This window comes from Nomascus leucogenys, chromosome 6, assembly GCF_006542625.1.
Source record: "Nomascus leucogenys isolate Asia chromosome 6, Asia_NLE_v1, whole genome shotgun sequence".
NCBI lineage: Eukaryota > Metazoa > Chordata > Mammalia > Primates > Hylobatidae > Nomascus > Nomascus leucogenys.
Window position 1 is genome coordinate 69,523,587 of NC_044386.1, and position 16,984 is coordinate 69,540,570.

At 43.0% G+C, this 16,984-nt stretch overlaps 1 protein-coding gene across 6 annotated transcripts in view; it reads right to left on the reverse strand.

Annotated features, from left to right (window-relative positions):
* Positions 1-16,984, reverse strand: part of OTUD7A (OTU deubiquitinase 7A) — a 385,873-nt gene that overhangs the window by 73,343 nt on the left and 295,546 nt on the right. For all 6 annotated transcript variants that reach the window (XM_030814379.1, XM_030814377.1, XM_030814378.1 and 3 more), the window contains 2 exons: positions 13,570-13,749; positions 2,552-2,770 (listed from right to left, as the gene is read on the reverse strand). In XM_030814379.1, the coding sequence (XP_030670239.1) occupies positions 2,552-2,770; positions 13,570-13,749 (399 nt within the window). The remainder of the gene's footprint in view (positions 1-2,551; positions 2,771-13,569; positions 13,750-16,984) is intronic.

Here is a 16,984-nt window from a genome sequence, read left to right on the forward strand (position 1 = left end):
GTTCATAATTTAACATCTTAACTCACTAAGTTTGGGTTTTTAAAAGGTATTTTTCAAGACTGGATGAAGTCAGAGTCCCATCTTAAAATGCTAGTCTGAAAGGTAAAATATAAGTGACAAAAATTAATACGCAAAATATGGAAAAAAATAACAGAAAAGACATTCAAAAGAAGTGAAGGCTTTTGCTAAGCATGGTAGGGCTCAAGGAGAAGGTAACATGGTGGGCTATACCTATGACCTTGCACGAGACTGTGCTTCACATGAAACACAGCACTCAGGCAGCTGCTACAATCACCCGAGCTATTAGCAATCGTCAGTGCTGAGCTGTGTAAAGGTCTATGCCGCCGTAGCATTCAACAGAGAGTAACCCATGAAACTTGTTTCTTTCTTAACAAATACTAATTTCCGCTTCTCTATGAATAGTGAGCTTTTTCTATCGAAAATATCTTATCTGAATTAGTCATATAGAAGCGTCTTTAAAATAGCCAGCCCCCACAGTGAGTGGTTTAGGTTATTGCTGATCTAGCTGAATTGTTTTATGTTTGTTGAGTCTTGCTGAGGTAAGACAGAGCAAGGCTGTGGGTGCCAGTCATTGGGTTGCTTTTGATGGCTGTGAAGCAGCTGAGATAAGAATTCCTCCACAGTCACAACAAGAGATCCAGCTACTGGGAATGCAGAGCCTGTTCTAATGTCAAGCATGCCATTGGTGAGGCTTCTATGAGTCCTGTGGCTATGACCTGACCGCAAGCCTGCCCAACACAAATAAGCCCCACTAAGCACATCTCATCCTTTGTCTAAACGCATCTTGTGCCTTCCCTCTTGAAAGTGGTGGATGACGACAGTCCTGGGCAAACAATGACAAGCAATGGCATGAAAGCAGGTGTACACGTGTACACAGAAGCCAGGTCTGGTAAAACTTCCCGGCACATTGCCTTTCTGGATGTTTCTCATCGGCCCCACAGATCTACTGTCTATCCTTCTCCATGCTGCTCTGTATGCAGAGGGTGACCTGCGTGGACCACATCAGTGAGCTCCCTGCAATCTGCCCTTCTGCCATTAAGAGGCACTGGTCAGAACCTGGATGGTGGAGGAAGAGTGTGGTCAGAGTATTTATTTCCCCAGCATCTTCTCTCTCCCGGATGCCACACCTCCTGCCCATGGCTATCTCCATCAGCCACTCTCATCCCTTGTCTTTTTGCCAGGCCTGAGGGTAGTCCCAGGAATGGTAGTATCCTTCACTAGTGTCCTTAAATCCTGCCCACTCCTTGGAAAGCAGTCCCTTTATGGAGTCCTTTATCTCACAGTTTTGTGCTGCCTTTTCTTTCCTACCAGGGTCCATCCACCAATATCAGAATCATACCAACCTACAGGTACTTCTCTTCTGTCTTCTTCTGGAACTCTAGAAAGTGCTTGGTAATTTTATTGGGTCTTGGCCGAGGGCCAAGAGAAGCTCTATTCCCTAACAGTGCATTGCTGGCTGCAGCCCTAAACTCCTGGGATGACACATCTGGGGACGTCTCCATGGACTAAGCCTTGGAAGTGGAGGCTCCACTCCACAGTGGACATGAAGAGCTGGCTGAAGGCTGGGTCAGCACTGGAAGGTGATGCTTCCCCACCCCAGCAGGAGCAGGGCTTCCCACTGGCTGAGGACATGCTCCATGTGCACTGGCAGCCCGTGCAGGCAGGCGGGGCTCCCACTGGGAGGGGCGTGGTGGGCCTGAGGAGACAGCCATAACACCTTCCACATGCGTGCCTGAGAAACCCCCAGATACGTGATTTTGCAATGTTTATAATGTGAATGATTATGAGTGAAACTGGCATTGCTTTGTCTCAGGAAGAACCTAAATCTGTTTTAGACATTTGTTTTGGACTCATTATTTTCTCCTTAAACATTCCAAAGAAGAGAGTTTGTCTTGCTTCTTGAATGCTTTCTTCATTGGAATGTTAGGGTGGTGAGGAAACACTAAGGAGAAGGAAGGAGACTGAGGTCAGGTTTTGTGCTTCCTTAACCTGGAAGCTGGAAGAGGCTGTGCAGGCAGGGAACTGACAGCTATGGAAGGCACACATCACTTAGTACCCCAAAGCGTTGCCGGGTCAGCAGTCTCCTCATCTTTGCAGATGGGGAAACTGAGGCTCAGAGAGATCACCTGACTTGCCCAAGTCCACAGGAAGTGGCGGGTCTCCCGTTTTCTCTAAAGCCCATGGTCTTTCCTATCTTTCGTTCAACACCCATGGAGGAGTTGTCTGGGGAAAGAGAGAAGCAAGGCAAAGAAGCATAGAGTTCTCCTTAGAGGAGGACGGGATTTAGGAGCAAGGGGAAAAACTCGAGAGATTTCAGCACCACCTAGTTATTGGCCCCTCCATCCAGCCCATGCTGGCTACAACACTGTCGGCCCGTAGAGCAGGAGGTGTGGTGCAGCATCTAGAATCCTAATTGAAAACTGCCCAGGGTCTGAGAACATGTGCCCTTCTCTTGCTCATAGAGTAGGTTAGGCCAGCTCACCATTCACCAAGCCTAAAGGGCGTGGGCCTGCCGGCAGGGGCAACTCACCTGCCTGCTCCAAAGCCACCATTGTTGCCTGCTCGATCAAGTCCCGCTCGATGAAGCTCCTGAAATCCTCGCTGTACACGCTCAGGTCTGGCAACTGGAATGTGTAGATTGGCATCTCCAGGGGGAACTGCTCGTTGTTGCATTCACTCGCCACGTGGGACCGGGCCAGGGAGACGATGGCTGAGCTGGCGTGGGAAATCCCCCGGGAAAGTCGCTTTTCTGCAGGGGGAGAAGGAAAGATAGCCACAAGGGCTGAGTGGGTGTAGGTGTGGCTCTATGTACATAAACACACATACTATGCACACACAATACACACACACAGGTACACATTTATGGACACAGACCACACACATGCACATACCACACAACACACAAAAATACGTATGTGCACACATATGAACACACCATACATGTTCACACATATATACTACATGGCACACGCACACATACATATACATGTGCACACACACTTATAAGCAGATATACATGTGCATACACATACTGCACACATACACATACACACACATGCACACACATAAATGCACACACATGAATACAAAAGTATACACAGGATCATATGCATGCACACACTAGACACATATACACTGCACATCCACTTGCATACATGCATGTACACATACTACATAGCATACACATACATGCATGCAGACACACACATAAACAGTCTGCACATATACTACACACATACACACATGCCCATGTACATACACTATAGACTATACACATACTATATACATGTACACATATAGATGTATTTGCACATACTACACACAGCACACACAAATACACAGGACACACAGTGCACATATATGTACACACATGCACAGACTATATGCATACACACATGTACACATACATGTGTGCACACACATACACATGCACACCCATATTCTCTCTGCATCAGCCTTTGTATCCTACAAGCCTTTTCTATCCTGCAGGCCTTCCTGCTGCTGGATTAATCACCACCACCTGGTATGTGGCACTTATTTACAAGAGTCATGAAACCACTTGGTAAGTGGGGAGCTGCAAGCCCATAGTAGAACTGCACATTAGCACTGTCAAAGAGCACCAGGCTTGCTCTTGGGTCTGAAGTTACATCTCCCTCGATTCCACTGAGTTGTCCTCTCCCAGGACTAAATGGTACAAGGGAGACCGCTCTTTGTCTCGATGCATTTATGCACTTAATGCAAAGAAACAATCATTCAGGCATCCACAGTAGCTCAGGTTTTAAGACAGGTTGTTTTACTAAAGTTACACTGATAAACCCTCCTACGTGGCCCTCCCAGGACACACAATATTAAGTCAGTCCATGTGTTTGTCTTCTGTCTGGATATTCTTTTGCCACAGCACTCTCAAAAATAATGCTCTCCTCTGGCTTTATTCTTCTTGGGCTTTTCAGCCAGGGAATGAGAAATGCAGTGTAGGATTTCTCTAAGGTACAATATGTTACCATGTTGGGAAGTCGATTACCTAGAAAGTAGATGTATCCTCTTGATGCTGCAAAAGCACGCTTGTTTTTATAAGCTTTGTGTTCTAATGACTAACATTGAACATAAAACAAGAATGCTTAAATATATGTTAGGAATAGGTTAACTTTTTTCATAGTCAGTGTTTTCAGTAAGGAGAAGTCTTTTTAGCAGGGCAGTAGATCTTTCATTTTTCTCAGGAAAGCAAGGTCTCTGGTGTTTTATTCAAAAGCCTGCTGCCTGTGTTGCCTAAATTAAGTCTAAATAAGCACTGTCTAAGCCCTGTGGCAAATTCCTGAGGCTATTCCCTGAGGTCCCAAGGACTCCCACTGTCCTCCAGTTCAGCCTGCCCACTGGTGAGGTCTGTGCTCCTGCAATGCCCCTCTGAGGTCCACACTGACCAGCACACCACGGTCACACGGAAAACTCAGCCCCAGCCTTCACCTGGAACAGCAGCATCTTCCTTCCCCACTTGCAAGAGCACTGGACAGAAATAGCATTCATGGAGTTTTGTTAGACTAAAAAGCATAGGCTTTTGATCCTGTGGCAAGTTAGTTTTAAATCCAAAGCTAATTTCCAGAAGGTTCATGTATTTTTCCCATTAAAATAAATACAGAGTCACAGAGACAGACTACGTTTCGCAATGGGTGGTTTAGATTCACCTTCAATTTCACTCAGAGACCAAAAGGATTAAGTTCTTTGTATTTTGAGGAAAGGTAAAAAGAGAAGTTAAACCACACAGGCCATTAGAAAGAAGAGGGAGGGAGCACATGGGCCCAGCTTGGTGGTGGGGGACAGCCCATTGCTTCCCACACTGGTTCAGGTCCTTGAGTGCACAAGCAGCGGAGGCTTGTGTCTTTCTGCCTCGTGCAAGCCATGCTGAGGCCGCTTATCTTGCCACAAACTACCTTTTTTGTATCTGGGAAAGAAGCAGCTGCCCCATTTTTCGGAATCTGATGGAGAGGGAGATCAGGCATTAGAGAATCGAGGTGCTATGTGCACCTGCAATGGGTGGGACAGACAATCTCAAGGCTGCTCTCAACAGTGGGCACCTGTTGGTCAGGGGCACCCATGCTCCTCCCGGGCCCATCAATCAGCACCCACATGAGACACTTTGATGGCCTTGGAAACACCGTGATTCCTAGGACAACATGATGCGGTTCTGCAGTTCTAAACATGAAATATTTGGAGTCTGAGGGAAGAAAGTATTTTTGAACTAAAAATATTAATAGATTGTGCTGAAGATCATATAATGAGAAATATATTCTCCTAATTCTAACATTTCCCGTGACACTCCAGGAATGCACACATATCATCTCTCTCACACACAGTCTCACACACACACACACACACACACTCTCACACACTGATTCTTTAAATGTGAACTCAGTGATTCTACTTTTGGATGTATAAATAAAATGTTTTACAGGAATTACCATGATCAAAGTTACGTCTCAGAAAAACACAGAAAGATTAGAAAACAAAACAAAACATAGTACAAGGATGTACAGAATTTCCCTGCCACTGACAAAGGGGAGACGTATTAACTATATGTTCTTTTTTCATTTATTTTTAATTTTTACAGAGATGGGTTCTTGCCATGTTGCCCTGTCTGGTCTCGGACACTTGGGCTCAGTGAGGATTACAGGAATGAGCCACTGCACCTGGCCCTGCGTTTTCTTATTTTCTTTGTTTTTGTTGCTCTGGCACCTGGGACCTCCCTGACTGGGGAGAGGCTGCCCTTCCCAGGTGAGCCGATGTTAAGAGATGGCAAAGGCCTTGCCCAGCAGCACGCCTCTCCTATGCGGAGCAGCCAATCCAGAATCTACACTCCCGACCACCCTCTCCAGCTGGCTCTTACTCTCCAGGAGGCAACCTTCCTTTGCCCTAAGCACTTCAGGCCAGGTACCAGGCAGCCGGAGACAGGCCCTTTGCCTCTGAGCTGGCTGCAGTTACACACACTAGCTGGGGTAGGGGGCTGCTCCCCCTGCCCTGCCTTCCCATAGAAACCACCACAAAGGCTTTGGCCCATGCTTCCCCTCACTCCTACCTCCAGATGACCCACGCCTTCCCGTGTGGCCCTGCATGCTGTGCTGGGCCTGTTTCCAAGGAACTGTGAGTTAAAAAAAAAAAGTTTCCACCTTCATGACAGTCATTTCTGTGTCTGCACATTCTGTGTCTGTGTCTATGACACCTGATTAAAACGGATCCTGGGTATATTTTAAAACAGGTGGACAAAACTTTTCCTAAAGGGTGAGATAGAAATATTTTAGGCTTTGTGGGCCATGCAGTCTCAACTACTCACCTCTGTCTTTGCAGCACTAAAGCCGTCGAAGACAGCACATACATGAGTGAGTGTGGGGGTGTTCCAACAAAACTTTACTTAAAAAACAGGCCAGATTGGGCTCACAGGTCATTTTCTGGCCCCTGATTTAGAATATGAAATGTTCCATTTTCTGTTTTAGCACACTATGGTTTCAGGAAGAACTCAACTAAAGGAGACATAAATTCAATTCAGAAACTCTGTAATGCAATAGGAATCGATATGATTGCTCGCAAGGCTCAATTAATAGGATTATGCTGGGATAGAGTCCTGTTTTTTTTTCTTAAATGATAGCTAAGAAAAGTCAGATCACAGTATGTGACAGCTACACTTTCTAGGTCCTGATTCTGCCAATCTCTCTGGTAGCAGAGAGGAGGGTCCTTCTAGCCCCTGTACCGGGAGGATAAGATAATGGGTTGGTTTGTTTGCTGCCAGCTCAAAAGAGCAGAACTGCCATGTGGCCATCTGTCTGGATTGCTGCTGCCTGAAAGATACCAGGAGCCTTAACCATGTGGTACAGTCAAGGAAGGCCCTGAGCACAAGACTGAGCCAATGACTGGAAGGGGTGGTTCCTCTGGAGTCAGGTCTAATGGCAGAAATGAAACCGAATTTAAGAATAATCAACAAGAGGGGCAAGACAGTGCATCGCCTCAGTGTCCTGTCCTTACACCCACCTGGAAATCCCCAGGGGCAGGAGGTGGGAATGGGTGAGGCCGACAGACAGGGCCTGGGGTAGGGCGTCTGGTCCTGCCTTTCCTCTCCCCAGCACAGCTCCAGCATGGCCTGCCTTCCCCTATCATCCCCTAGCCCCGGCCCTGTGCCAGCTGGAGAATGTCAGGTGGTGCTGGAGCACAGCTGGGTGGGGCACCAGTCACCATGAGCACCGTTTCCCTCCTTTCCCTAACACACCGGGGAGCTTGGCGGTTACACCAGAGCAGGGCAGTCCCTACAGGAAACAAGGGCTTTCTAGAAGAGAGGAGCTGGGAGCAGCCCTCAAGAGACAATCCAGCTATGCAGAGGGGAACAGGCAGGGAACTTCTAGAGCCCAAATGACAACATCCAAGGCTCTCCAGCTTGAGTACCCTTCCCCAACTCTCATCTGGAGGAGCACCCACCACAGCCTGTGCTCCAGCACAAGCGAAGATGGATGACAACCGCGCGCCCCAGGAGCTTCCAGGGAAACTGTTAAAGAAAGGCAACAAAGTACTGGCCAGGAGGACTAGATTAAAAAATGAGCCTAGTAAGTATGTGCAAAGAGATAAAGAGAATATCAGAATGCAAAAAAATAATAAAATAATAATGACAAAGAATTAACTTGGGATTAAAAAATGTTAATGGAACTAATAATGCATTCATGTGCAGAATAAATAGGGATGTGAAAACATCAGGTCAAGTGAATCTCTTAGAAGACGTGAGAACAGCTGCAAGAACATGACGGAGGAAGGGCTGGAAAGTGTTCAAAGAAAATAATTTCAATCTAGAGTTTTTAATCTACTAAATGAAAATTTAAGTATACCATGTAAATCTTTTTAGGCACTCAAGGCCTTAGGAGATTGACCATGCAAAAACTCTTTTTGGAAGTAGTCTTTGAGGAAGTTTTTTTTTTTTTTTTTTTTTTTTAGCAAAAGAGAAATGAATACATGTGAATAGATAAAGGAGTTAATTGTTATCTAAATAAGCAAAGGCAACAAAAAGTATCTAAATAAGATTGAGAGCAAGTAGAGGCAGGACAGAACAACATAAAATCATATTAAGACATGTATTTTGCAGGGGAAAATATAGTTGTTAAGTTTTTAAAAATAATAGGAAGAAAACCAAAATAATGATTTTAATAGAATAGCAGTAATTGCAATATGAGTAAAAGTAGAATGTGTTAACTTGCAAACCAGTAGAAAAATTTAATTAGATAGAGAAGATAGGACAGAAGAATGGACTGAATTAACTACTCAAAAGACAGAGATTCTTGGATTGGATAATAAAATAAAACCTAATAATAAATTGTCTATAAGAATCATATTTAACATGAAAGGATATGGAAAAGTTGAAATTATATCAGCAGAAAAAATGATATTTCTGTCAAATATGAACCAATAGAAAGCCAGGGTAGCTGTTTAATATCAACAAAAGCAGATTTCAAGATAAAAACCATTATATCAAATGGCTTGACAAAGAGACAGCCTATATATTGGTCAAAAAACACACAAGAGCAAGATAATCTAAAAAATTATGAATATACATATACCTAACAAGATAGCATCAAAACAAATACAGCAGAAAGGATGAAACTCAGAGAAGACACAGATAATATGTATTAAAATTTCTAACTCAATTATGGCTTTTCTAAACAACAGAGTAAACAGTCGAGAATAATCCAAGATATAGATTCAATGTAGCTTGAATGATAGGCTGAGCTAATAGAAACAAAGACAGCATTCATTCTCAACAGTTCAGGAGCGTCTACCTAATGCAATAAAATAAAAAACTGAATTAATTGTATAAATATAAAGAAGAACATACAATTATTTCAGGTGATACTATTGTATACTTAGATTTCCAAGTGATTCTCTTAGAACAAATTATTAGAACTAATAAAAGAATTTATGTAGCTCACTGGATAAAAGATAAATAAGTAAAAAATGAGTTTCTTTTTTCCATGCTTAAAATCTGAACAGAATCTGAATATGTGGAGAGGCATACGTAACGTTCTTGGATGGAAGAACAAATTATAAATGCAAATTATTTTTAAAATTAAATAACAATCCATTCCAATTCCACTCAGAATTATAATTTTAAGGTTTAGATGGCAAAATAAATATTCAAAAACAGCACACACAAAAAAGGAAAAGCATAGCAATAGGAGGTGAGGGTGATACCCTGTGAAACCACTGAGTCAAGTGTAACAGGGTGGCAGCCACAGGGGTGGGCAGAACAAAGTATGGAAATAGGTCCAGGTATGTTGAGAATTTAATATAAGGCAAAGCTGGCATTTTAGTTCATTGTGAAAATGTACTTGAATAGCTCTCTCTCAATCCAGAAAAAAGCAAAACCAGATTCTTTGCTATTTACAAAAATTTCAAATTGATGAAAAGACTCAAAGAACAAAATTTAAATTAAATATAAGAATATATTTCAGGCTGGGCACGGTGGCTCACGCCTGTAATCCCAGCACTTTGGGAGGCCGAGGTAGGTGGATTGCGAGGTCAGGAGATCGAGACCATCCTGGTTAACACAGTGAAACCCTGTCTCTACTAAAAATACAAAAAATTAGCCAGGCGTGGTGGCAGGCACCTGTGTCCCAGCTACTCGGGAGGCTGAGGCAGGAGAATGGCATGAACCCATGAGGTGGAGCTTGCAGTGAGCCGAGACTGCGCCACTGCACTCCAGCCTGGGTGACAGAGCGAGACTCCATCTCAAAAGAAAAAAAAAAAAAGAATATATTTCAGTAATTCTGTAGTCCAAGAAACCTTCCAAAGTAAGAGAGAAAGCTCATCAGCCATGAGAGCAAGATAATGTAAACATTGTGTATGGGAAAATATTCTGAAAAGAAAGTCATAAGGCAAGTGATACAGTGGGAAAAACACATATACATATAGAGGAAATATATGTTTTAGTCTTTATTACAAAGAGAGCAACCAATTGATATGAAAAGGCAAACCAATCAATAGAAAAATGGACAAAGTAGCGAACAGCCATGTTACAAAGGGGAAATCCAATGGCCTAAGAAGCAAATGACAAGATGAGACAAGACACTATTTTCCACTCTTCAGAGTAGAAAAACAACATAAACACATTTGATGTAGTTTGGATATCTGTCTCCAAATCTCAAGTTGAAATGTGATCCCCAATCTTGGAGGGTGGGCCTGGTGGGAGGTGTTTGGATTAGAAGCAGATCCCTCATGAATGGCTTGGACTATCCCCCTGGTGATAAGTGAGCTCTTGTTCAGTTCACACGCAATCTGGTCATTTAAAAGTGTGTGGCACCTCCCACCCACCACTCTCTCTGTCTTGCTTCAGCTCTGGCCATGTAAAGTGCCTGTTCCCTCTTTGGGATTTTAAGCTTCCTGAGGCCTGCCATGATTTTAAGCTTCCTGAGGCCTCCCCAGAAGCTGAGCAGATGCTGGCACCATGCTTCCTATAAAGCCTGAAGAACCATGAGCCAAGTAAACCTCTTTTCTTTATAAATTACCCAGCATCAGATATTTCTTTATAGCAATGCAAGAATGGGCTAACACAGAAAATCAGTACCAAGGGGGTACCTGAAAATGTGAAAGCAACTTTGGAACTGGGTAATGGGCAGAGGTTGGAAGTCTGGAGGATTCAGAAGAAGACAGCAAGTGAGGGAAAGTTTGGAACTTCTTAGGGACTGGTTAAATGGTTATGATGAAAATATGGATAATGAAATGGACAACAGAGTCAAGGCTGAGGAGGTCTCAGAGGGATATGAAGAAATTATTGGGGACTGGAGCAAATGGTCATGTTTTTGCCTTAGCAAAGAGCTCAGCTGCATTCTGTTCATACCCTAGGGATCTGTGGAAGTTTGAACTTGATGATTTAGAGTATGTGGTAGAAGAAATTTATAAGCAGCAAAGTATTTAAGAGGTGGCATGGCTGCTTCTAACAGTCTGCATTCAGATGCTAGAGCAAAGAAATGAGCTGGAACTTATAGGGAAGCGGAATGTAAAAGTTTGAAAAATTTGCAGCCTAGCCATGTGGCAAAGAAAGAAAAAGCTTTTTCAGAAGAATTCAAGCAGGCTGAGAAGCAACTACTTGCTAGAGATATTTGTATAACGAAAAGGGAGCTAAGTGAGTGCTAATACCTAAGGCAATGGAGAAAAGGCCTTGAAGGCATTTCAGAGACCTTCACAACAGCCCCTCCCATCAAAGGCCTAGAGGCCTAGTTAGAAAGAATGGTTTCATGGGCCAGGCCCAGGGCCCCGCTACCTTGTGTAGCCTTGGGACACTGCCCCCTACATCCTGGCTACTCTAGCTCCAGCCTTGGCTCAAAAGGTCCCAGATACAGTTCAGGCTGCTGCTTCAGAGGGTGCACGCCATAAGCCTTGGTGACTTTCACATGGTGTTAAACCTGTAGACATGTAGAATGCAAGAGTGAATGAGGTTTGGCAACCTCTGCCTAGATTTCAGAGGATGTATGGAAAAGCCTGGGTGTCCAGGCAGAAGCCTGCAGCAGGGGCATAGCCCTCACAGACAACCTCTACTAGGGCCGTGCCAAGGGGAAATGTGAGGTTGGAGGCCCCACACAGAGTCTTCATGGGGCACTGCCTAGTAGAGCCTGAGAAGGGGGCCACCACCTTCCAGACTCCAGAATGGTAGATCTACCAGTGGCTTGCACCCTGCACCTGGAAAAGCTGCAAGCAGAGAGCAGCCATGGGGGCTGAACTCTGGAAAGCCACAGGGGCAGAGCTGCCCAAGGTCTTGGGAGTCCACCTCTTGCACTGTGTGCCCTGGATGTGAGACATGGAGTCAAAGGAGATTATTTTGGAACTTTAAGGTTTAATGATTGTCCTTCTGGGTTTTGAACTTGTGTGGGGCCTGGAGCCCCTTTCTTTTGGCCAATGTCTCCCTTTTGGAATGGGAATGTTTACCCGATTGTATCTTGGGAGTGAATAACTTGTTTTTGATTTTACAGGCTCACAGGTGGAAGGGACTTGCCTTGACTCAGATGAGAGTTTGGACTTTTGAGTTAATGCTGGAACAAGTGAAGACTTTGGGGGACTGCTGGGAAGGCATGATTGTATTTTGCAATGAGAAGGACATGAGATTTGGGAGGGCCCAGGAGTAGACTGATATAGCTTGGATATTTGTCACCACCAAAATCTCATATTGAAATGTAATCTGCCATCTTGGAGGTGAGGCCTAGTGGGAGGTGTTTTGATCACGGGGGCAGATCCCTCATGAATGACTTGGGCCAACCCCTTGGTGATAAGTGAGCTCTCATTCTGAGTTCACATGAGATCTGATCATTTAAAAGTATGCAGCACCTCTGCCTTCCAGCTCACTCTCTCTTGCTCCTACCCTGGCCATGTGAAGTGCCTGTTCCCCCTTTGCCTTCTGCATGATTGTAAGCTTCCTGAGGCCTCCCCAGAAGCTGAGCAGATGCCAGCACCATACTTCCTGTAAAGCCTGCAGAACCACGAGCCAATAAATCCTCTTTTTAAAATAAATTACCCAACCTTAGGTATTTCTTTACAGCAGTGAAAGAATGGCCTAACACACCATACACTGTAATATCCAGTGCTGGCAAGATCGAAGGGAAACACCCGGTTTCACATATGGTGAGTAGAAATATATTAGGAAAGAAGCCCTAAAATTATTAAGCTAGAAACACACATGTGTTGGCACAGCAAATCCATTCTGGGAATGCAAACCTATGGAAACAAAAGCACCAGTATGTAAGATTAGAGGTATAAAGATGTTTCTTTCAGCATCGCTTTCAGTGGCAATTAGCAAATAATAACAACGACAAAAGCCAAGCAAAAACAGAATCACCATGAATACAGCAGTGATCTAAAAATTAACACATTATAGAATAAAATGTAGCTATTAAGAGATTATGTTCATCATCTCCTGCTCAGTAAAACAAGCACTTTGCAGTGTGCTGTGCATTTGACTCTGATGTGTTTGATTTTGAACAAGACAGCAAGAGGAGCAGGAGGAGACCACCAGGATGTTATCAGCCGTCATTACACTGGTGAGATCTGGGAGGTGTGGAGGAGAATGCTCTTAAGTTTTCCTCATATATCTCTGTATTGTTTCCTTTGTTATAATAAGCATATCTTATTTTCATAATGAAGAAAAAGGATAGAGAAGATGGAGTGCATGGGACAAGAAATGTGACGCTGAACAGACTTGGAGACTGTGTTACTTTGGAAATAAGTGAAAGAACTAGAGACGTTTGGTCTGAAAAAACCAGGACTCCAGGAGGAATGCTGGCTTTTACTCACTTATTGGGCTTTTGGGGTCCTAGGAAATCAGACTCATTTTTCTGCTTTTCTGAGGTAGAGGTTGGAACCACGGATAGAAGCAACAAAGGACATTTCCGCATAGTGTGAGAAAGAAGGCACTGAGAGGCCAATTTGTCTGCATCTGGGAGGTGATGACCCCACCATTCTTTGTACCACCCAACCCGCCTGCAAGCTGCAGTGCACTGGCCTGGGCAGCTGTGCCCAGGCTCAGTCCCTCAGCGGTACCTTGGGCAATGTCGTCCTGCCTCTGCAGGCAGGGCCGCTCCACCTTGTGCCCGGGCTGTGGCTCTCGCTCTGGCTGCTTGGGACCCCTCCCTTCGTTGAACACATGCGGCAGATTGGCTGTGTGCACCTGGCGGAGCTGCTCATAGTCGCTCAGAGCGGCTGTCAGGTCCCAGTTTTTGCCTGTGGACAAGAAATGACAAGAGGTGACAATATGAATGCATGAATAATGGTCTCATCATAGAGAAGAACCGTGACAAGAAGGGTTTCCCATTAGGACATAAACTAATGAATTTTTACCAGTAGTTCTCATTTTTCAAAGGAGAAAAATGGCCCTCTGCCTGACTCTAAAAGTAGAATTTCACATCCATAAGTGACATCCATCTAAAATATGTGACTATATACAGTCTCAGAGCCTTTAGGTCAAACACACACACACACACACACACACACACACACACACACACACACACACACTTACTTCTAAACACTGCATCCCTGATTATCACATCCCCCTTTGAAAATCAAGTTGTAGAGCTTACTCTCTGAGGGGAACAAAGCATCAATTAAAGAAAAATGAATTGAAATAATTCTCAAGGTTTCTTTGGGCTTTTGCTCAGAGTTTTACTTTTTATTTTAAGCTTAATATGAGAGAAGCAGAAGCTTGGGAGGGATTCTCTTGTTAGTGACCTTTGGTGGGAGATAGACTTCTGAGCTCAGGCCCTGCACTGGGTGTGATGCCAGGCTGGGCAGGTGTGCTCAGCGTGGGTATGCACTCAGCAGGGCTCCCACCCCAACACGGGGTGCTGGACTGGCACTTCGCAGCACTAGGCACAGCTACACTGGGGAGTTGGAGGCAGCGTGGGCACTCTGATTCCCGACTCTGAGAGTCAGTGGGCTTGTAACATCAGGAAGGAGTGTCACACACTGCACCCGATTCAGTTAGGCATCATCCTATAGCACAATTGGGCAACTACAGTTAACAATAACTTATTGTATATTTCAAAATAACTAGAAACGTAGATTTGGAATGTTCCCAACACAAAGAAATGATGCATGTTTGAGTTGATGGGTATCTCAATTAGCCAGATTTGATCATTATACATTGTATGCTGGTATCAAAATATCACATCTGCCCCATCAATATGTACAACTATTATGTATCCATAACAATTAAAAATTAAAAAATTTTAAAAAGAAATCAAAGAATTAAAAACTTAGCCTTAATTTTAAGGAGCAAATAAAAATAAGCTCCCTTCTCATCTTTTCCATCTTAAGTTACTGGGAACCCCAACAGATGTCACATCAAGTAAGGATGAGAAGGAAAGGCACAGAGGCCCATGGTGAAACCTGAGGCTGGAAGACTGGGGCAGTCACAGGCTACATGTCCCTGACGAAGGAATGCAACCCAGAAGAACAGTCAAGAACACAGGTTCTAGGGCCTGGTTTTGAGCCCTGGTTCCACCTTCTAACTAATTCTCTGATGGTGAATATATCATTTCATCACCCAAGGCCTTGCATTCCTTCCTGTACAATCAGGATAACACAATCCATCTAATGAGAATTCTTGAGGGTTAAATGAGAAAAGGAGATAGTGTTTGTAAAGTTCTCCTTTACGGAAAGCACTTAATACATGGTAGTTACCATTATTCTCATTAATTATAGGTTTGTGTTTTCTGTTTAACTTCTAGCACTCAGAGTTAAAAGCCAGCTAGTAAGTGAGGGAGCTGAGATTCAAATACATGGACTTACCTATACCCCATGAGGTTCTCATTCAACTGTTACTAATGCCATCTCCCAAACACACTGAGGCCATAAAGTCCATGGGAGGGCACTAGAAGCCTAATTCTAACATGGATATTTTCACACTTCCTCTTCTCCTGCACCCTGGGATACTCTATGGTCCCTTCACTGGTTCCTTTGCCTCTTCCTGCCCTTAAAACATATGGATTCCCCTAATTTTTCTTCTTGCTCTTCTTTACTCTTAATTTATACCCTCCTTTGAAGATTAAGTCCATCTCTATGAGAATAAGCTTAATTCTAGTTACAACTTACATCCTAAGTTTTAAAGCCAAATATTTGACTATGGGAGATATTAGCTGACTATCCAATTTCTATTCTCCTTATCTAATTCTATATGCTCAGAATTCTAATTTATTTTGGATAGCAATACACACAGTTGAAAATATTCATTTTCTCTTGCAGATCTTCAAACTATATTCCTGTTGTCCTATCTTTCTGTATTTGCTTACTCTGTTCCTTCTTCCAGGAATAGTTCCTCCAAGCAGCAAGACAGTAGAGCTGTATGGAAGAAGACCTTAACCAAAAGAATTCAAAGACTGAGGAATTTGCCTGTGAAGTTTTTCTTCCAGGATGCCTCAATTTCTGATTATCACCAAAAAGCAAGTTATTGGATTACTAGCAGACAGATTTCATGGTAAGAACTACAACCTCTAGTACAGTTTACTGCTGAAAATGTTTATGCCTTAAACTTCTAAATCATTTGATTTTTTTCATTGTCTTAAGAGGCAGTGGATTTCAAGTTAAACTTAACATATGTATTTTGGCACTCAGAGAGGGATGAGCTGCTTTAATTTAGTACAAAAGTATCATAGCTCTGAAGAAAAACTATAAATTAGATATACATGAACTCACAGGAGGAGGTGAAACAGAAACTGACTAAACTCAGGGGAAAAAGGAGTCAAACTGTTTTAAGAATGAAGTTAAATTATAAGGGAGAAAAGAGAAAACAGACTACAGATAGCATAGTAAGAATGATAAAAATGAAAAGTAAAGTAGACAAAACAGAAATAAAGAAACACAGGGTTAAAGAAAAATGTTAGATACAGAGTATAGGTAAAAAAAATCCAACATACTCATAATTGGAGCCCCAAATAAAAAATCTAAAATAATGGAAAGGAAAAAAAAGAATTTAAAGACTTTAATTAAAAAAGCAAACTTTTTGAAATATGTGATTTTACATATTTAAAGGGCACACTGTATATAAGGAAACTGTTCTAGTATAGTCAATACCAACATATTTTAAAATTATCCTCTTTTAAAGATAAAGAGAATTTTTAAATATATAAGCAAAAAAGAAAGAAAATCAGGTTGGCAACATACTTCTTGGCAGCAACATTCAATGCCAAAAGACAATAGGGCCACATCTACAAGATACTGAAGGAAAGAAAGCAATATGAGCTAAGAAGGTTTTATGCCCATCCAGTCTACTCTTTTCTGTATAAAGGCTGTAGACAAACCATTTTAAACATGAATAGTTCAGAAAACATTTCTCAAATGGACACTTTTTGAGAAAACTAATAGAGGATGAACTCCAGCCAATCAAGAGATGAATAAGAGTTTGGCAAAGGAGCAGTCAGGCAGCAGTAAGTTTATTTAACTGCACATCTAAGGAAAA